The 21,948-nt window shown below is 38.8% G+C and overlaps 1 protein-coding gene across 1 annotated transcript in view; it reads right to left on the reverse strand.

Moving 5' to 3' along the window:
* Cubn (cubilin) overlaps positions 1–21,948 on the reverse strand; it is a 291,759-nt gene that overhangs the window by 212,508 nt on the left and 57,303 nt on the right. The window contains exons 22-25 of the mRNA XM_008833899.3: positions 5,894–6,083; positions 3,482–3,642; positions 2,650–2,831; positions 701–857 (exon numbers count right to left, since the gene is read on the reverse strand). Coding sequence (XP_008832121.1) covers positions 701–857; positions 2,650–2,831; positions 3,482–3,642; positions 5,894–6,083 — 690 coding nt within the window. The remainder of the gene's footprint in view (positions 1–700; positions 858–2,649; positions 2,832–3,481; positions 3,643–5,893; positions 6,084–21,948) is intronic.

Here is a 21,948-nt window from a genome sequence, read left to right on the forward strand (position 1 = left end):
TCTTTCCTTTTTTTTTTTTCAGGGCAGCCTGGAACTCACTATGCAGATCAGGCTGGTCTTGAAAGCTCAATAATCCACCTGCCTCTGCATCCCAAGTGTGAGTGCTGGGATTAAAGATGTGTGCCCCCATGAATGGGTTTTTTGTTTTTTTTTTAAGACATGGTTTCAAGTAGCACAGGCTGACCTCAAACTAGACATATAGCTAAGAATGATCTTGAACTTCCTGGTACTTCTGCATCCATCTACCAACTGCCGGGACTACACACATGTGCCAACACGCCCAGTTTCAGGCAGTGCTAGAGATGAAACCCAGAACTTCTTCATGGTAGACAAGTACTCTATCAACTGAGCTACAGCCCCAGCCCTTGACTTTACCTCCAGGACCCTATACCCCACGAACTGTTACAGGAATAAGAAGAAAAGGTAGGTAGCCTTGCTAACCCAATTATAGCCAAGAAGAAGAACAGCAAAGCAGGGATAAAATTCTAAAAAGAATTGCAAGCTTGAATAGACATAACCCTCAGAGAACTTTAAAGGGCTGTTTATGTAAAAAATAGTGACATATTTGTGAAGAACAAAGCTATAGGTCAAAACTCAGCATTCAATGGCTCAAACCACTGGATTCTATACTTCTCTGGGTTTGTTCTTCAAGAGTCTGAAGGTCCGTTCCAGACACCCAGCTACAGGAATGCATACTTACTCTGTGAGTATGTGACCTCAAAGCCACGTCCTTGCTGCCCTTCATTGGTCCTCAGTTTTAATAACATGCTGTCTCCACTGGAGATGACAGGAGCTGGTGTCGTATCCCCACAAAGCTTACTTAGCAGATGTGAGCTGGTACTTGGGCCATCATACACCTTTAAGAAAACATTTTGAATATCAGATGATCATAGCTATGAATGTTATTGAATTGACCATTTAGTAGAGAAATGGAGATAAAATACATATATTCTACAACAAGAGAATAGCCCTAGGGCTGGAGAGATGGCTCAGTGGTTAAGAGCACTGACTGTTCTTGCAGAGGACTGGGGTTCAATTCCCAGCACCCACATGGTGGCTACGAACCGTCCTTAACTGCAGTTCCAAGGGAATCCAAAACCTTCTTCTGACCTCTGTGGCATTGCATGACACAGGTGCATTCACATACATGCAGGCAATACACTCGTACACATAAAATAAAAATAAAAGAAAAAAAAGGGAAAAATAGGCCTAACGGGGCTGGAGAGATGGCTCGGTAGTTAAGAGCACTGGCTCAGCACCCACATGGCAGCTAACAACTGTCCATAGGGAATCCAAAACCCTCTTCTGACCTCTGTGGCATTGCATGACACAGGTGCATTCACATACATGCAGGCAATACACTCGTACACATAAAATAAAAATAAAAGAAAAAAAAGGGAAAAATAGGCCTAACGGGGCTGGAGAGATGGCTCGGTAGTTAAGAGCACTGGCTCAGCACCCACATGGCAGCTAACAACTGTCCATAATTCCAATTCAAGGCAATCTGACACCCTCTTCTGTCCTCCGTGGGCACTGCATGACGTGAGTGCATTTACACACATGCAGGCAGACCACTCATTCACATGAAATAAAAATAAATAAATTTTAAAAATAAAAAAAGAATAGCCCTGAACAGAGATATCATTAAAAATTAAAGTGTTTTTCAGAGGATGGTGTGATAAGAATAGGAGGTAGGAACTGGCTAGGCAGTTAGGGTAAAAAGACCCCAAAGAAAAGTAGCCAGTTTCTTAGCTAAAAGTCAAAATGTCCTTGGGCCTCTTAGCAACATACTCTGGTCTAAAGGCCAAAAATGTCCAAAGTTTTTGGGAGTTTGTATCTAATCCATAAAAGATTTTAGGGTTACCTCTTCAGAGGGAGGAATGTTAGAGTAGCCAAAAGCTCCATAAAAATAAATAAATCAAGGAAGAAGAAAGAGTACATGAAGTTATCAGAAAAAAGTGATGGGGAGATATGGGAGGAGTTGGAGGGGAGGGAGTGGGCATGGATTTGATTAAAACACCTTATATGCATGTATGAAATTCTCAATAAATTATTTATTTAAAAAAATTAAAATGTGTCTAAAGTTAAGAAACAAATTGGTAAATACAACAGTAAGAAGTGAATTGAAGTTGAAGTCTGAACATTGTAGGTGAAAGTTCAGTGCAAATTTTGAGAAAATAATTAGTGCACTTTATAATTTATAGTTTGTGAAGCTTTATCCTATCTTTTTTTATGACTTTAGTGGAATATGGTCATTTGCTGGCACTATAAAAAGATGTAGTTGGATGAATCCAATATCTTCTCTAATTCACCAAGACAGTTTTGCAAATTGTTATTTTTCAACACATAGATAAAATTATATAGATTATGGTTAGAATAAATTCCATAACTGCTCTTAGGATATTTAACCATATCTTCATAATTCATATTCAAAATATTTTAAAGATTTGCTATATTAAGTCACTCAGTACTTATTATACTTCAAAGAAGTTTTTTTTTCCAAATTTCTTTTAAGGCTTCACCGTGTTTAAATTTTTTATGTGGATGCTCCTTTAAATACTCCCACTGTTTGTGTCTCAGAAACAAGTAAACACATTGTGTACAGTGGTGAGATGTGCACAGTGAAAGACCCGGGGACCTTGTACATACAGCCAGATAATCCAAAGAGCAGCTGGGATGATGCTCCAAGTGGAAGTCATTGAATTCCAGTTTGAAAGGGCTGCCAGGGTTGGCTTTTAACCACCAGTAGCATTCAGAGCTGTGGTAGTAGGGCATCGGGTAGTTGGGAGACGTAAATAGCCCTGTGGAAGTAGTGAGATTGCCTCCACAGCCTGCCGGAGAAGAAACACAGAATGAAGCACGGCGTTTTCTTTCTGGTAAAATTAAACTTCTTGGCTAAATGACAGTCTGGTGCTAGTACACGTTTCCTTATTTACTTACTTTCCGGTGCTGGGGATGGAACCCTGGCCCTCAAGTATGCTAGGCAAGAGTCCTACCACTGAAGTACAGGACTAAAAGTACATCTCTAGTCTTTGGCTTTTAGAGATAAGAATCCCGTATGTAGTCCAGGCTGACCTCAAAGCACAAATTTGAGATGCTCCGGCCTCTCCTGGAATGCTGGGATTACAGGTGTGTACCACCACACCTAACTTTCACTCTTTTCAAAATAAAATGGTAATACAACACTGCATCACAAAGTAGCTACAGTCCTAACTCATACCAACATACTTCCTTCTGCTAAGCAAGAGAAACAGCCTGATAGACTGGGCCAGAGAACCTCAACTTTTCTCCTCTGTACTTTTAAATATATGGCTGCTGTTAATTCAAACATAATTTGTTTGGTTGGAGTTTAATATAACTCTTTAATATAAAGGAAAAATAAAGCTAGTAAAAACTGATAAATGATGACAGAATGACCGTCTGAGAATGCAGAAACCAATCAGCTTGGATTCTCTGTTAAAGACTGAGCTTTACGACTCACCAGTTAATGATCCATCCCAGAAAGCTGAGAAACCCATCATTTCGTATACCAGGTCACTCCGAAATCTTAACCACAGTTTGTTACTGTGAGAGATGATTGTTGGAGGCAGATTTGAGCCACAGTACCTTCCAAGGAATGGTGAACTTTCATAGCCTCCATCTCTGTGACAGAATACAGAAATGAAAAGATAGAGATGTGTTGGGGAACCCTGCTGTGAAGGTTGGCTCCTTTCTCAGCAGGGCTTCCTGCCTGACTTACCTGGAAAGTGCCGCCAAGCATGGACGCTTGGCCTCATTTAAAACATGACCTTTGGCATAGTTACCTGGAGTAAAATCTACCCCCAGGTTTCTTCTATATGATAATTGGGCATTGCCCGGTAGTCAGATGATAGGAGCCTACTGCCACATGTAAATAAAGCATACTATGAGCACCTATCAGCTGAAGCATTGGCTACTGCCTCCACACTATATGCTGAATCTGGAGCTGTTTCACTGAGTCTGGAGCTGTTTGTATCACTGAACCTGCCTCCCCGGGAGGGCTTTCTTCCTGTTTGTCGCTTCTGCTCCCTTTGTCCTTGTGGACTGGTGGCCAACAATCCATGAGGGAAAGGGAGAGACCCCACAGAGATGCATACCAAAATGACTAGCTTAATTTAAACTGATGTAATGATATGGAAAGATATATACCTTTACTGATGTTTTAATTTTTAAAATATCTCACTGAAATCCACACTCCTAGACTTTTGTTATTTAAAATCAAAGGTTTTAAGGTAGGGTGTTTTTATATCAATGTTTTTGTGAAAAAAGTAGAGTAAATGGACAACAAAGATGCAAAACCCTAAAAAAAATTTTTACATGAGAAATTACTCAACTGTTATGGTTAGTGCCAACTGTCAGCTTGACACAAGTTACAATCACTTGGGAAGAAAATTCAAAGAGGCAAATGGGTTGGCCAATGGGTCTGTCTGTGGAGGTCTGTCTTGATTAAGTTAGGTGGTGTGGGAAGACCCAGCCCACCATCGGTGGCGTCACTCCCTCAACAGGTTCCTGAGCTGTGTAAGAGTGGGGTAATTGCTCTGAGCACAAGCAAGCATTCACTTTTCTTTGCTCTTGATTGTGATGATGTGACGAGCTGAGTTCCTGTCACCTTGATCTACTTGTTCTGAGACCTTCAGACTGGGGCCTGAGAGCAATGACCCTCCCCCCAGTTTCTCCCCCAGGTTTCTTTTGTCAGTTTTGTTTTTTTTTTTTTTTTTGACAGGGTCTCCCTGTAGCCCCACTATTTAGACTAGGCTGGCTTCAGTCTCACCAAGATCCACCACCTACCTCTGCCTCCCCTGTGCTGGGCTTAAAGGTGATTAAAGGTGTGCAGCATCATGCCTAGCTTTAGTCATGGTATTTTACCACAACCAGAGAAATAAAACTAGAGGCCAGGCATGGTGGTTCATGCTTTTAATCCCAGCACTCAGGAGGCAGGGGCAGGCAGATCACTGTGAGATCCAGGCCAGCCTGGTCTGCATTGCAAGTTAAAGGCCAGGTGGGGCTACAGGAAGACCCTGTCTCAAAAAAAACAAAAAACCCCTAAAATATCAACAACAGTAAGCACTGTATTCAGAGTCGTAGTGTGTCTGTTTTCTTGGTCTAAATAAAATCTGGAATTTATTTTTAAATATTCCTAATACAAAAATTACATTAAAATAACCCTCAGGCTAGAGAGACAGCTCAGCAGCTAAGAACACGTGCTGTTCTTGCAGAGGACCAAAGTTAAGTTCTCCACATCCACACTGGACAGCTCACAACTTCCTGTAGCTCCATCTCCAGGGGCTTCAACGCTCTTTTTTTGCCTTTTCAGGCACTGAGCTCATGTACACACACACACACACATACACACACACACACACATACACACACATACACATGCACACATACACACATACATACATATACACACATACATGTACACATACACGCATACACATACATACATACACATACACACATACATGCACACATACATATACACATACACACATGCACACACACATACATACACACATACATGCACACATACATATACACATACACACATGCACATACACACATACATACATACATACACACACATACACACACATACATACACACATATACACACACACATACACACACACATACACACATACACACACATACACATATACATACACACACATACAACTTTAAAAAAAATCTTAACCATCAAACCTTATATAGTCCCTCCATCTCCTCTATGTCAGGTTTCATATGACAAAATTTATGTTGTGTAGGAGAAAACACATCAGAAAAGTTTATAGAAGTTTCCATATTTTTCCTTAATCTTTCCAGAAAAGATTATTGGTGAAAATAAAGAGTATAATGAAATAAAGTCACATACCTGATTTCCACAAAATCTACACATGTTCCAGAAGGGAGGTCCTCTAAGGAGAAGTTTGTGAAGTGTAATGCAATCTGTTGATTTGGTCCCACTGTGATTGTATAAATGCAGTCGCAGTTACTGGGGTATGGATTGGGGAAGTTTGGAGAACTGAGCTCCCCAGTATTTTCTGTATAGTCTTGGAAGCATGCTGTGAAGAAAAAAACAGAGAGAAATTTTTTTTAATTATGCTATATTTGTAACACATTTAGTAATATATACTGCAATAATGTGTGCCTGTGCACCTGGTTTTCAACAGTTCTTTAGAATGTTCAAAGTTGGTTTCACTTTGAAACGAAGTTTTCAAAATCCCAAAGGCAACCCAATATTAAGCTTTAATGGCATAGTGAACATATTTACCTAAGTTTTGACAGAAAAACAGTTTTGTCTTGAAGTGTTATGATTTTTCAATTCCAAGTAAATTGTCATAAGCATTAAAAAATATGTTCGATTACAGAAATACTATACAGGGAGTATAAACAATTTAGTCGTGCGCTTTTATAACTTCCTGCTCTGTATTTCTGAGCAACTGCAAGCCATGTGCCTCGGACGTGACGTGAGGAAGAGGAGACCAGAGGCAGGCATGATGGCACACACCTACAATCCCAGCACCCAGGACACAGAGATAAAAGATCCGTATTTCAAGTCCTATCTGGCTACATTGCAAGCCTGGGTTTCTAGACCCTGTCTCAAAAGCATATTAAGACCAGTCATGGTTGTCAAAGGGACCTTCAGTCAAAGCCCATCTCACACACTGACAAGCTAGACACACTTGTGTAACTTGCTCCAGCCCCTTGGGTCTCAGCTCCTTTATCTGCATGATGGAGCTGGTAACTGACTTTTGTAGTTGTAAGATAATAAGAGAGTGCAGGCAGAGGACTCCCTTGTGGGACACAGATGGTAATATCACCATTAAACAGCACTTACTGGCATATAAACTATCGACTTGGAAAATAAAATTAGTTAATTTTCACCTAAAGAAACTAGAAAAGAGAAAAGGATCTAGGATGTGAGGGTCATCTGGCTGGACTGACGCGGCTGACCCGCCTGGCTCAGGGGGCTCCCTGCTGCCCTCACTGCCTCGGCCTCCAGCAGGTGCGCTTCCACTGAAGTCTGAAGAAAACCTTCCGCAATAGACAGCAACAGCTCTCCAAGGAAACAAGTAATTAAAATAAAGAACAAAGATGAGCATAGACATCGGTAAATAGGAAATGGAATCACAACAAGGAAAAGTGGTGGAAAAAAAAACCTCATTCTTATTAAAAGTGATAGAATGTTAGCATAATTTATCCAGTAAAAAAGTTATCCAGTAAAAAAGAAAGACTACAAATTACTATTTTTAAGAATGAAAGAGGAGATATTACCATAAAATTTCTGGGCATTAAAGGAAAAGATACATAAAAACTGTGCAAATGGATTTGATAATGTAGATAAAATACACAAATTCTTTCACAGCCACATATTGCTAAAGTTGACTCAATAAATAAATAAATAAATAAATAAATAAAAGCTTTCATAGTCTCTGTCAACCAATGAAATTAAATCTGTCATTTAAAATCTTACAGCAAAGAAAACTATGTACTCAAATAGCCACTAGTGAGAGTCGACCAAACGAAAGAAATATTTGCACTATACAAATAAATGTAGGAAAGAAGATGAGATGACTCTATCTCATCCTACAAGACCAAATATGACTCAAACTCAAAGAAAGCAAGTATACAACAAAGACACTACAGATAAATATGTTTAATGAACACAGGTACAAAAAAACTTTCACAAAACTTTAACATAATAAATCGGGATAATGTGAAAATTCTATCACAGCAAGCATAGTTTATGCTAGAAATATGATTGTTTTGATATTAGAAAAGCAAGCAACATAATTCACAGATTGATAGGATAAAAGACCAAAAGTTTGTGATCAAATCATTCTGAAAAATCAGCACTCATCCTTAATAGAAACTCTGGGCAAGCACAAGCTAGAAAGTCATGGGTGGACAGCCTGAGCCAGTGTCATGCTTAGGTGGTGGGTGATTCAATGCTTTCCTGTCCAAATGAAGAGACGGGAGAGCGTGTCCAAGCTCACCCTCTCTACGGAACATCATACAAGTCCTGCTTGCTGCAGTAAGGTGGGAGAAAGAACGGAAAAGAGAACAGTTTCTTGCTATGACCATCTTCGCAGACTGCAATTATGAACCTAATAGATACGGGTAGGAACTAAGAATGAGTGGAACAAGTCTGGAAATCAGTTTAGGATGTGGGTATTGGTCATGTAACTGGAATGTAACATGTCAAATACTGTTTACAACAGCATAAACAAGTGGTGATAAATTTAGTGGAAATGTAAAACTCAATACTGAGACCTTTACAACAGTGATGAAAGAAATTAGAGAAAATATGAATGAACAGAAAGATCATACGTTCACGGATTTGAAGACTCAGTTTGAGATGTTCTTTGTTCCCAAATTAGTCTATGAATTTAATGAAATCTCAATCAACGTCCAAAAATGAACCTGCTGAAACCAAAAGGATCTAAGATAGTCAAGATAAAATTCTGGAAAATGAAATATCAATATGGACGTTTTCTACTCCAAATTTTGGCAGAGCATAAAAGTATATACTGTCACATCACAGACTGCCCTTGTCCCGTAGGAATAAATACACACATCAGTAGGATAGAATAGGGAATCCAGATGTACATCCATACACACATGGACCACTGACATCAGCAATAACTCAAGGGGAATTCAGAAAGTGTGAGGTGGGATTGGGGGTGGAGATCAGTGCAAGAAATGATGTTTGGTGTGGTATGGTCGTGCTCACTCACCTTTAATCCCAGTGCTCAAGGAGGCAGAGAATCTCTGTGAGACTGAGGCCAGCCTGGTCTACGTAGCAAGTTACAGGCCAGTTGGGGCTACAGAAGACTGTCAAAAGAAGGAAGGAAGGAAGGGAGGGAGGGAGGGAGGGAGGGAGGGGAAGGAAAGACTGACAGACCAATGGGACATTAGGATTCTCTTGAATGCTAGGGGTGCTCTTGAAAGGAGAGATGCTTGTACTAGGGGTAACACATTTGCTATATCTATGGATAAATTTTCTTTTATTAAACTACAGGATAAAAAAATCTATGCTAGATCATATTTAAGTTTTCTGTACAAAAATGAATTGCGGTATTCTAACAAAGAAGTCAGATATCCAATAAATAATAATTAAAATAAATAAAATATCATATTTGGAAAGGCCTCAATAGTAAATATTGGAAAATGGTCTATTAAATTTTGATTGTGCCTTTATAAAATTAAATTATACAATTTTTAGAGAGAAAAACAACATGTTTCTGAAATATTTATTGAAAGCTTCTCTTAGAGCTGGATGTGGTAGTACATGCCTATAATTCCAGTGTCTCTGAAATATTTATTGAAAGCTTCTCTTAGAGCTGGATGTGGTAGTACATGCCTATAATTCCAGTGTCTCTGAAATATTTATTGAAAGCTTCTCTTAGAGCTGGATGTGGTAGTACATGCCTATAATTCCAGTGTTTAAGGAGTCTGAGGGGAGAGGAAGGCAAACCTGAAGCCAGTCCAGGCTATATAGTGAGCTCCAGTGCAGTCTAGTGTATACAGTGAGACTCTGCCTTGAAAAAAGAAACAGCAACAGCAAAACAAAAGCTAACACTGATGTTCACACAATGTTCACTTTTCTGACCTTGACAAGGCAGATGGCTCTTTCTAAAATACCATTAAACTGAGAAATAACAGCAGTGCTAGGTTTTGGTTTCCTTCAGTGCTTTGAAACAATGCACCAACAATTAAATTCAATTGTGTTCCCGTGCAAGAATGCTCATGCACTTCCGTGTTTATCATATCAGTATAAACAGAAAGGGCGGCTATGCTTGGATTTCATGTTGCCGGAGAAAATTCATACCCAACAGCTTGACCTGTTATTTTGGTCTAAGATCAGTTATAAAAAGGTGAGGAAGAGAGACATTTCTTCTGTACCCTGTCTTCAGCTGATTTAATAATGAAAAAGAAAAACAACTATCTCTGAAGATCAAAAATAGCTTTAAACTCACAAACTTTTTTCTATGACCAATCTGAAAAAAAAAGGAAAAATAGAGAAAATAAGCAAATGAACTCTGTAGACTAACAGAAAACCCACAAAACTACATTTTTCCAAAAATGACAATGTTTTTCTGCTTCCTTTAAGGATTTTCATAAAAACTTTTGCACCATGACACCAAGCACATAGTCAAAGGAGGAACTGAGGAGCGTGGATGGTCCTTCGACCCACAAAGCCATATTAGTTATATGAGATTTGAGCCACAAGAAGAGGGAAGACAGATGCTGTGGATAGAGGAAGGCATTGCACAGGGAGCCCTACATTTGGGGTAGCTGCTCCGTCACCCCCCTGCTTGTGCCTTACAGCGTAACAACATTATCGTTCAATCATTTATGAGACTTGGTTTCTCAGTGAATCCATATGGCCTCAGACTGTTTAGACATGTGATAGAGTGCCAATCCAAGGATCCATCTGGGACTTTTACTGGTGTGTTTGGGATGGCCTTGAGCTCATAGAGATCAACATGGTTTAAAGCAAAGATTCCAAGGGATATATCATCACAAACTCAATTTCTCTTTAGGAAACTGGATTCCTAACTGAAATCTAACATTTTCCTATCATTTTGTTGGGTGGTCAGAGTCATTGTTTCTTCTTTTCCGTTACAGATGTATACAAATAAGCAAAGTAGAAATTCTAAAACTGTGCTTAAACATCAGAAGCCATATTTTAAACCTAGCAAAGTTGTGGTCCTTTGTAACTGAGGTGTAATTTGTGTCTCTGTGTTAGAGCCAATCATTACATTTTGTAAGCTACAGCAATTTATGTGCCTAGATTTGCCTTTCAGAGTCTTTGATGAACTATAAAGACAAGATTCCATTACATTCACTTGAATTTCCTAGTAAAATTATACCCTAGACCTTAATCAGAGTGTCTGTCTGATTTGCTTACACCTGAGTGTGTAACAAGACAATCTCCTCCATCTAAATATTTTTGTTGTTTTGGTTTTTTAATGAACATTGGAGTCTGCAAATACTATCCTTACCACATAACTCTCTCTGCCCATTTCTCTAAAATAAATCCCCCGTAGTCTTTCTGGTTATCACTTCTTAACTTCATGCATGTCTTTTCTGGGCCTCTTCCAAGATGGCTGATGAAAAGCAGCACTAAAAAAAAAATCACTGGGACAGGCAGGAACTCTGTATTGGGAATGAGGAGGGCAGGAAAGTCCAGTGGGTACCCTGTGACTTTTATTACTGTGCTTTTGATCATGCCTGGGCGTTTCCCTGTACAACAGTAAAAGATCAGAAATCCCTTTGCAGAAAATAGCAAACATTCTATCATAGCTCTGTATTGAATGGAGAAAGAAATGGTCTACATGGTGAAAACTGTTTAATTTGGCTCTTAAAGCAGTGTGTTCTTGAGAAGAGAGAGTCAGCATTCTAGACTAACTCCCTCCTTTAAAAATCATCTGAAGCTGGGCGTGGTGGTACACGCCTTTAATCCCAGCACTCCGGAGGCAGAGGCAGGCGGATCTCTGTGAGTTCAAGGCCAGCCTGGTCTGCACAGTGAGTTCCAGGACAGCCGGAGCTACAGGGAGACACTGTCTCAAAAAGAAAAAAAAAAAAAAAAAAATCAATTGAAGTAGATTGTGTTTTGTACTTTCTTGACATATCATAAAAATATAAAAATGCATCTACATCAATCATGTGTGCATAGAGATATTATAAGCAGATTCATGAATGAATACTTAACTTTAATAACTGCCACTTTCTACCCTTACTGAACCCCACATTTTTAACAAATACAGTCATGAATGAATCAGGAATTACAGTTTAAAAATTACTGGAGTACTTATATAGATGTTTAATATTAAAGTTAAAATGAATTAAATATATTTCTACTTTTGTTTATTCTTCTTTAATAGTTTATTATTTTTATTTTATCTGTATGAGTATATTGCTTGCATGTATGTAAGTAAAATCTATGCTGTGCAATGCCCATGGAGATCAGAAGAGGGAGTTGAATTCCCCTGGAACTGGAGTTACAGATGGTTGTTAGCCACCATGTGGGTGCTGGGAATAGAACCCGGGTCCTCTGCAAAAGCAGCCAGTGCTCTTAACCGCTGAACCATCTCTCCAGCCCCACTTGTCTATTCTTTTAAAGCTCCCTCTCAGTAGGACTATATTTTATCAGTAAGTATGTAATAGATGTTAATAGGATATAATATTATAACTTAAATAGTAAAGCATACCAATTATATTCTTTCACCACTCAAACGTTTTCGGCTTTGTGTTAGCAAACATTGAAAGGCTAGTCATAGTTAGTGGTAAGGAGTTCTCATGTGTCTCTGCCCACTAATGCTTTGCTCGCCTCTTCTTTTGTTTCCATCTCCCCAGGCACATGTGAGTGAAAGCCGGCATGCAGTGATGAGGGCAGGAGCCAGAGGCCCATCTTCCTCCCAAACACATAGTTAAGGGCTGACATCACAGCCACATGGCAGAACTACAGATAGAAAAGTAACTGGATTTATGTCAGCAAAGCTGGCCTGTGTCAGATAAAGGTGGACAAGATTTCTGCAGGGAAATGTCCACAGGCTGTGTTAAGAAACTAGAAACCAGCAACCAAAACCATCATTATTGCTCTAAAGATGGCTTCTGTGGGAGCAGTAAAATAGGCTAAGAGCCAATGACTGAGTATCCATTGATGCTTTTATCTGACAGGATTTCATTTTGCAGAAAACAGCCAGAATAGAATGATGATTAAAAGTGTCCTAGGACCTTTGTACTTTCAAGTCAGAAGCGCATGTTTCTCAGGCTACAGGGAGCACTAGCCCTGGCTACCAAGTGCCTAACCTCTAGTCCAGTCTCCTGAGCCAACCTTGCCTTGAGAAACACTATAAGGCATGCTGCCTCTGCATTCATGTGAGCCAGCCATGTCCTGAGCTATGGGAAACTGTGACAGGTTCCAGAAGTATAAGGTTAAGGTTTAGACTACTGGGCCAATCATCTGCCTGCCACTGATTGCCATTTTTCATGATGCGACTGTGTTAGTCATCCCTATGAGTTTATCCAGCAAAAGGCAGGCACATGGTGACCAGCCCACGGACAGAAAATGTCTGCTTCCTTGCAACTCTGAACCAAGCACAGGCTGAAGTAATGACTACCAGGCAGAGAAATGGGGTGAGAATTCTCCAGTTGCTACCTCAGGATCTTCTTTCTATCGTGTGATTTTTCTTCCCCTTCATTTTCTCTTTCTCCTCCTTTTTCGGGGTGTGGTAGGGACTGAACCCAGGGCCTGATACACACTGAGCACGCTGTGGTTGAACTGCACCCCAACCCCTGAGCTGACTCAGTTGTCTTTCTTCCCAGCTTACCTATTTCTTCTTACTCAATGTTAGTTTATTTTACCCATATCTGGTTTTCCGAACATTTTCATTAAATTTTAGCTTTAATGTCCCCCTTGTCAGATTATTTCAATTGCCCTTAGTTGTTTCTTTACTAAACACTGCCTTCTAAGTCCATGTAGTATTAGCAACATTGTTTCAGTCATGACAGAATCATGTCTCATTTTGTATATTATTACAACCACAATATTTTCAGGAGGCCCTGCCTGAATTACATGTTATTTAAGATACAACTAGTTTATTCATGCAGCAAATTAAAACTGTGTTCATAGAAGATTAGAACCGGAAAACATTTCAAAGATAAATCCAATCTTTCAATTACACAGATGAGAAAACTGTACCCCACAGAGTGCAACTGACTTACTCCAAATCTAATATTGAGTGTGGTTTGGGGACCAAAGGCATGAGACATTGAAATTGCAGAAGTATGGAAAATGTGTGCACACTGTCATTGCAGGAGAAATCAACTTTGGTATTTGAATGTTAACCACTTGAATAAAGCCCAGTGAATATGCCAATTACACAATATAATGTACTCTCTTTAAACCCTAGGGATTTAATTTCTCATGTGTTTGTGCTGGTTAATGAACTGTCTCCTAGGGTGAATCCCATGACATGAAAATAGGAAATTCTGGAGAAATCTAGTCATGCTCATAGAACATGGAACTTGAACTATTGCAGAGAACAGAATTATGCCTCGAAAGAAGAATAGTGACCAGACCCTCTGGAGAAATAAATGAAAAATTGGACTGGGATTCTGAGTGGGAGATTCTCTGGACACAAGACTGTCCAGAAAGAGCATGTCCAAGCATAAGAAAATTCCCAGGCTAAAGAATGTTTGGCAAGAAGAGGCGCCATGTGCAACTGCAACTATGTGTCACGTGCTACTTTTGTCCATAAACATCTTTCTAAATATGACATAAAAATTAAAGGCCAGAATCCCTAAAAAGGTGAACAGCTCAGGTAGTAACAGGAATCTAACGAGATGAGGCATCCTCAGAAGTTCAATCAGTTCTCAAGACTGGAGGCATCTCTCTGGTTATATTTTACTTCAAAGATTTTACCTGCAAAGGAATTTGTTTCCTACATTGCATTCACAAGGAGAATTAAATAATGGGAGAAATAAAGTAAAAGGAATAAATACCATTCCATTAGATCAAATTTAGTATCTAGGATACTCAAAAACTAAACATTTAAAAAAATGGAGGCAAGAAACTAAACAGAATCATCAAGTGACGAAACACAAATGGCTGAGAAATATTCTTTAAATGTCCAACTTTTTGAACAGCAGAGAAATGCAAATTGAAACTACTTCAAGATTTATCTTACCCCAGTCCAAATGGCTAAGATCCAAAAACAAAAAAATGACAAATGCCGGTGAGGATGTGGGGAAAAGGGAACACTTATTCACTACTGGTGGGGTGCAAACTGGTGCAGCCATTATGAAAATCAGTGTGGAGGTTCTTCAAAGAGCTAAAAATAAATCTCCCACATGATCCAGCCATAGCACTCTTGGGCACATACCAGAAGGACTCTGCATCCTATTACAAAGATATCTGCTCACCCATGTTCATTGCTGCCCTATTCACACTAGTCAGGAAATGGCAACAATCTAGATGTCCATCAACAATCTAGATGTCCATGAACAATGAAAATGTTGTATGTTTACACAATGGAATCTTATTCAGCTCTTAAGAAAAATTAAATTATTAAATTCATAGATAAATGAATGAAACTGGAGGCAATCATCCCGAGTGAGGTAACCCAGACCTAAAAAGACAAATGTCACAAGTTCTCTTTTATAGGTGCATGCTAGCCGTGGATATTTAGATATGTGTGTTTTGATTGGAAAATCCACAGAGGTCAGGAAGCTAATAAGGGGCCATGGGGGTTGTTCATACGAGGGAAGACAGAAGGCAGTGCTAGAAATGGAAACCAGGAATAATGGTAGGGTGGGTTAAATGGGGTAGGGAAAGGGATGGCAGGGCAGACTAGGGAGGAAGAGGAGGGATAACTAACCCCAAAGGCATTTGGAAAGACACAGACACTTCTTTCAGTACATACATATATAATACAAGAAGAGCTTAAGTGTAGTTCACTACAGCAAGGATTCAATGGCCCTAATGGACACCACAGGCTAACGAATGAAAAGCCCAATGTGAGGAATGGACTCCTTTTTGGAGTTGTTGACCAGGGAGATCCCACAGATCCACAAACAATACTGGCTACTGCCATTGCACTTGGTTACCCTCCAGAGCTGGATGATAAGACCCTATTGCCAAAGATATCACACACCAGAGTTGCAGAATAAACAAGGAGAAATCAAGTAGGTGCTGACCTCAAAGCTACCTCTCTGCTGGCCAACTTTTATAGTACTAGAAGATGTTATACATGTTACTGACAAAGATAATCATCAACCTTTCCCAGCTGTGAACCTGTGAGCTGGCAAACTATGCCCACTGGTACAACAGCGGCACAAATATCATGGGAGTAACCAATCACCTTCTGATTTCATTTATGGCCTCCTTCACAAGATTGAGCCCATACTTGACACTGTTATCAGAGTCAAGAATCTGTGGCTACACAGGTCAGAGACTATAGGTGAGAACCTACTATCATTTTGCTAAATGGATATAATATTAAACTGACTTATGTAATAGGTAAACTATGTAATTATATAGTTATACCCATCTCTCAACTCTCACCAGAGAAGAGTCTTTCTACTGCAGATAGTGATTGACAGAGACCCACAAATGGTCCACATGCAGAGAATCAAAGACTGTGGAGGGTCCAGCCCCTAAATGGGACACCAATATCACACTGTCTCCTCCTGAGGCTCAGAGATCATTGTAAAAAGGCTCAGGGATAATTTCAGAAGAGGGGACAGAAAGATTGCAAGAGCCAGAAGTAGAAGATGAATACAAGGAAACTGTATTATCTAGACACCACATAATAGTTGGACACATGAACCCACAGACCTTATGACAGCATACACAAGACCTTTGGAAACCCAAGCCAGATGGGCCCAGCATGGGTTGGGGAGGGGGGCAGGAAGCCCCACCCCTAACTGTGGATCTAATAGCAATTGATAGATGTTGGGAGAGGGAAAGTCAGTTTTCTTTACTGGCATGATGCCTGGTAGGTTGACCAGACTCCAAGGGATAGACTTAGTCCCCAGAATACTTGGGAAACACAAAATTAGACTCAATAGGTCTTTTTAAAAAGGTCAAATAATAATAGAGGGCATGAATTCAGGGGGTGGATAGTAATGTGGGGGTGGAGAAGGGGGAGGAGGTCTGAATATCATCAAAATACATTGTATGAAATTCTAGAATCAATAAAAATACTTTTTAATGTACATATAAATTATTAAAAATAGAATAATAATCAAATTTAGAAAGTTTAATATTGTGGGGTGTAAGGGCTGAGATCTCAGCAGACTGCCTGAGAGTTCCTGTTCTTGCCTCCCTCTGGCATAGGGGCTGAGAACTCAGGAGACCACCTGAGAGTGCCTGGATCCTGCCTCCACATGGTGGTGAACATCCCCATATAGTGCCTTACACAACCCCCTAACCAGAATTACATGAGGCCCCTCCCAGAGCCCCAGGGCAGACCTCTACTCTATGGTAGTGTAAAGCTGAGATCTTAGCAGACTGTCGGAGAGGGCCTGTTCTGATCTCTGTTGGTGTGGGGACTGAGATCTCAGCAGACCGCCTGAGAATGCCTGTTCTGGCCTCCCTCTGGCATAGGGGCTGAAAACTCAGCAGACCAACTGACAGTCCCAAAATCAGACCTCCCTTTGGGAAGCTTCCTAAACTGTGCTCTGAGTTCCCACTAGTAGGGGTCCAAACCTTAGAAGGAAGCCTGAGTGTACCTGACTGGAATCTGACTTGGACATCTGTGGGAGCTCCTAAGTAGCTGATAAGAAGCCATCAGATAAAATAAAACCTGAGGGAACCTGAAAGCTAGACCAACTAGCTTTATATAACAAATAAGAAAACAATAAAGGCACACCAGCAATACAAACAGAAGCAAACTTCAACTTAATTTTCATACCAGAATCACAAACAACAAAAGAAATTCACATGCCAAAATCACAGCAAAAAAATAATAAAATGTAAAGCCAAAACACTATGTCCCCACCAAACTCCACCAGTACTATAAAAGAATTCTACATGGAGAACCCCCTAGAGATAACCCAGGACACAGAATTTAAAAGAACAATCATAAACATGATCAAGGAATTCAACTGATTTAAAGAACACACAAACAAATCAAAGAACTGAAAGAAGATAAAGATACACTTCTGAATGAATTAATAAAAGAGATAGAAACATTGAAGAAAACTAAGGCTGAAATGAAGAAGGAAGTAAAAAATTCAATAAGCCAACTTGAAACAACAGGGGAAAGCCTCACCACTAGAATGAATGAAATGGAAACAGAATATCAATGCTGGAGGATAAAATTGAAGAACTGGACCACTCAAGAAAAGATTATGAAAATTTTTTAAAAACACAGGAATGGAATATGCAGGAGATGTGGCACACCATGAATGGACCAAATCTACATATCATAGGTATAGAGGAAGAGGAATTTCAGGTTAATGGTATTGACCAGATATTAAACAGGATTGTAGAAGACAATTTCCTGAAATTAAGGAAAGACATCTCCATACAAATACAAGAAGCACACAGAACACCAAATAGACAGGACCAGAAAAGGGACTCCCCATGACATATCATAGTAAAAAACACTAAATGTACAGAACAAAGAGAGAATATTGGAGAAGAAAAAGAAAAACAACAAGTCACATACAAAGGAAAGCCCATCAGAATAACAGCTGACTTATCAATGCAAACTATGAAAGCCAGAAGAGCCTGGACCAAGGTATTTCCAATTCTACATGACAATAGATGCCAGCCCAAAATACTTTACCTAGAAAAAATGTCTATTATAATTGAAGAGGAAAGAAAAATCTTCCAGGACATGAATAGCCTGAAAGAACATATGTCCATGAAACCAGCCCTTCAAAGAACACTTGAAGCAACAGAAAGAATAGAGAAAGGAACAACTATACCCCAGGGGGCAACAAAAGAAACTAAATAAAGGTATAATCAAGGAAACACAAAATTAGACAAAGAATGCAGTGATCAAAATGATGGCAACCATTACACATCTTTCAATAATAACGTTAACTATCAATGGACTGAACTCCCCAATCAAAAGACACAGACTAGGTGAAGGGATTAAGAAACAAAATCCATCTTTTTGTTGTCTGCAAGAAATCCATCTCACCTTCAAAGACAGCTACTACCTTTAAGATAAAAGGATGGAAAAGAATATTCCAAGCAAATGGCACTAAGAAACAAGCAGGGGTTGCAATTCTAAAATCTGAAAAAAAAAGACTTTAAAGTAAAACTAATCAGAAGAGATAAGTGGGTCACTTTATTCTGATCAAAGGAACAATTAACCAAGAAGATACTACAATCCTGAACATATATGCACCAAACTCTGTTACAAGCAAATTCATAAAAACAACAGTACAGGACTTTAAGATACAGATTAAGCCCAACTCAGTAATACTGGGGGACTTCAATATACCATTGTCTCCATTAGACAGGTCAACTGGACAAAGAATAAAGAGAGATGTCTGAATTAAATGATACCATACTTCAAGTGGACCTAACAGATGTCTTACAAATATTCCACCCAAGCACCAAAGAATACACTTTCTATTTAGCACCCCATGGAACTTTCTGAAAAATTGATCACATGCTGGGGCATAAAACAAACCTCAAGAAACACATACACATGTACACACACACAAATAATTCCATGCATTCTATCAGACCACAATGCAATAAAGTTCAAAATCAACACTGGAAGAAGCCCTAGTCACTACACAAACTCATGGTGATTAAATAACACACTCCTAAACAATGAGTGGGTCAAAAGAAAAATTTTAAAAATTAAAAAATTTCTGGAACTCAACAAAAAGGACAATACAACACAAAACAACCTCTAGGACACTTTAAAAGCAGTCCTAAGAGGGAAGTTTATAGCTCTAAGCGCTTACATTAAAAAATTAGAGTCCAAATAAATGACCTAGCATTGCAAGTCAAGACGCTGGAAAGGCAAGAACAAATGAAACCCAAACCCAGCAGAAGAGAAGAAATAACACAAATCAGAGCAGAAATTAATGAAATAGAATCATAGAAAATAATAAAAGGATCAATGAATATAAGAGCTGGTTCTTTGAAAAACTAAACAAGATAGATAGACCCTTAGCCCAGTTAACCAAAAGAAAGAAAGAGAAAATCCAAATCAACAAAATCACAGATGAAAGGGGGAACATTACAACAGACACCCAAAAGATCCAAAACACTATAAGGAAATACTTTAAAAACTTTTACTCTATTAAATTTGAAAATCTAAAAGAAATGGATGAATATCTAAAATCATTGGAGCCACCAAAGTTAAACCAAGAAGAGATCAACAGTTCAAATAGACCCATAACATATAAAGAAATTGAAACAGTAATACAAAGCCTCCCGACTGAAAAAAAAGCCCAGGCCTGGATGGATTTACAGCAGAATTCTATCAGACATTTAAAGAAGACTTCCAACCAATACTACTTAAATTATTTAAAATGTTAGAAGCAGAGGGAGAACTCCAAAATTCCTTGTAGGAAGCCAGCATCAGTCTAATATCAAAACCAGGTAAAGACATAACCAAAAAAGAAAACTACGGATCCATATGCTTAATGAACACAGATGCAAAAATTCCCAACAAAACACTTGCAAACTGCATACAGATGTACATCAAAAAGATCATGGTCAAGTAGGCTTTATTCCAGACATGCAGGGATGTTTCAATATACGCAAGTCAATAAACATCATCAATCATATAAATGGACTCAAAGACAAAAACTTCATCACCATCTCAATAGATGCAGAAAAGCTTTTGACAAAATTCAGCATGGATTCATGATAAAAGTTCTAAAGGAAACTGGACTGGAGGGAACATACCTCAACATAATTAAAGCTATATACAACAAAACCACAGCCAACATCATTCTAAATGGAAAAAAAAATCAGAAGCATTCCCATTAAAATTGGGAACCAGACAAGGATGTCCACTATCTCCACTCCTTTTCAATATAGTGCTTGAATCTCGTTAGAGCAATAAGACAAGAGAAGAGTACTAATCGGAAAAGAAGACACCAAATTATCCATTTTTGCAGAAGATATAACACCACCTAAGAGATCCCCAAAAGTTCCAACAGAACACTCCTAGAACTGATCAACACTTTCAGTAAAGTGGAGGTTATAATATTAATCTACAAAAATCATTAGCCTTTCTATATACCAATAACAATCAATTGGAGAAAGAGTAAAGGGAAATGCTCCCATTCACAATAGCTGCAAAAAAATAAATAAATAAAATATCTTGGGATAAAGCTGACCAAAGACATCAAAGATCTCTACAATGAAAGCTGTAAAACTTTAAAGAAAGAGATTGAGGAAGACACCAGGAGATGGAAGGACCTCCTATGCTCATGAATTAGAAGAATTAATATTGTGAAAATGACCATCCTACCAAAAGCAAAATATAGATTCAATGCAATCCCAATCAAAATCCCCATGACATGCTTCACAGAATTAGAAAAAAAACACACTTAAATTCTTATGGAAGCACAAAAGACCACTGATTACCAAAGCAACCCTGAGCCCAAACAGCAATGCTGGGGGGATTGTTATACCAGATCTGAAAATATACTACAGAGCTATAGTCATAAAAACAGCATAGTACTGACACAAAAATAGGCAGACAGATCAATGGAACAACATTGAAGACCCAAATCTGAGCAATTTCAGCCACTTGATATTTGACAAAGGTGCCAAGAACACACAATGGAGGAAAGACAGCATCTTCAACAAATGGTGCTGGCAAAGCTGAATCTCTACCTGTAGAAGAATGAAACTAGATCCTTATCTTTCACCTTGCATAAAAGTCAACTCCAAATGGATCAAAGACCTCAATGTGAAACTGGAAACCCTGAAACTATTAGAAGAAAATATTAGCAGTAACCTACAAGATATAGGTATAGGAAAGGTTTTTCTAAATCCAACAGAAGTTGCTCAGAAATTAAATTCAACAATAAACAAGTGGGGCCCCATTAAATTAAAAAGCTTCTGCACAGCAAAAAGAAACAAAAAAGTGAAGAGAAAACTCACAGAGTAGGAAAATATATTCACCAGTGACACATCTAATAGAGGTTTAATATCCAGAATGTATAAAGAACTCAAAAAACAAAAAAAGCAAGAAAGCAAATAACCCAATTAAAAGATGTGCTAAAGATTTAAACAGACAATTCTCAAAGGAAGAAATAAAGATGGCTAAGAAATACCTTAAAAATATTTCAACATCATTAGTATTTAGGGAAATGCAAATTAAAGCCACCCTAAGTTATCACCTTACTCCAATCAGACTGGCTAAGATCAAGAGAACAAATGCTAGAAAATACTGGTGAGGATGTGGAGAAAGGGGAATACTC

Source organism: Nannospalax galili, unplaced genomic scaffold (genome assembly GCF_000622305.1).
Source record: "Nannospalax galili isolate Female #2095 unplaced genomic scaffold, S.galili_v1.0 scaffold976, whole genome shotgun sequence".
In the NCBI taxonomy this organism is placed as follows: Eukaryota; Metazoa; Chordata; class Mammalia; order Rodentia; family Spalacidae; genus Nannospalax; species Nannospalax galili.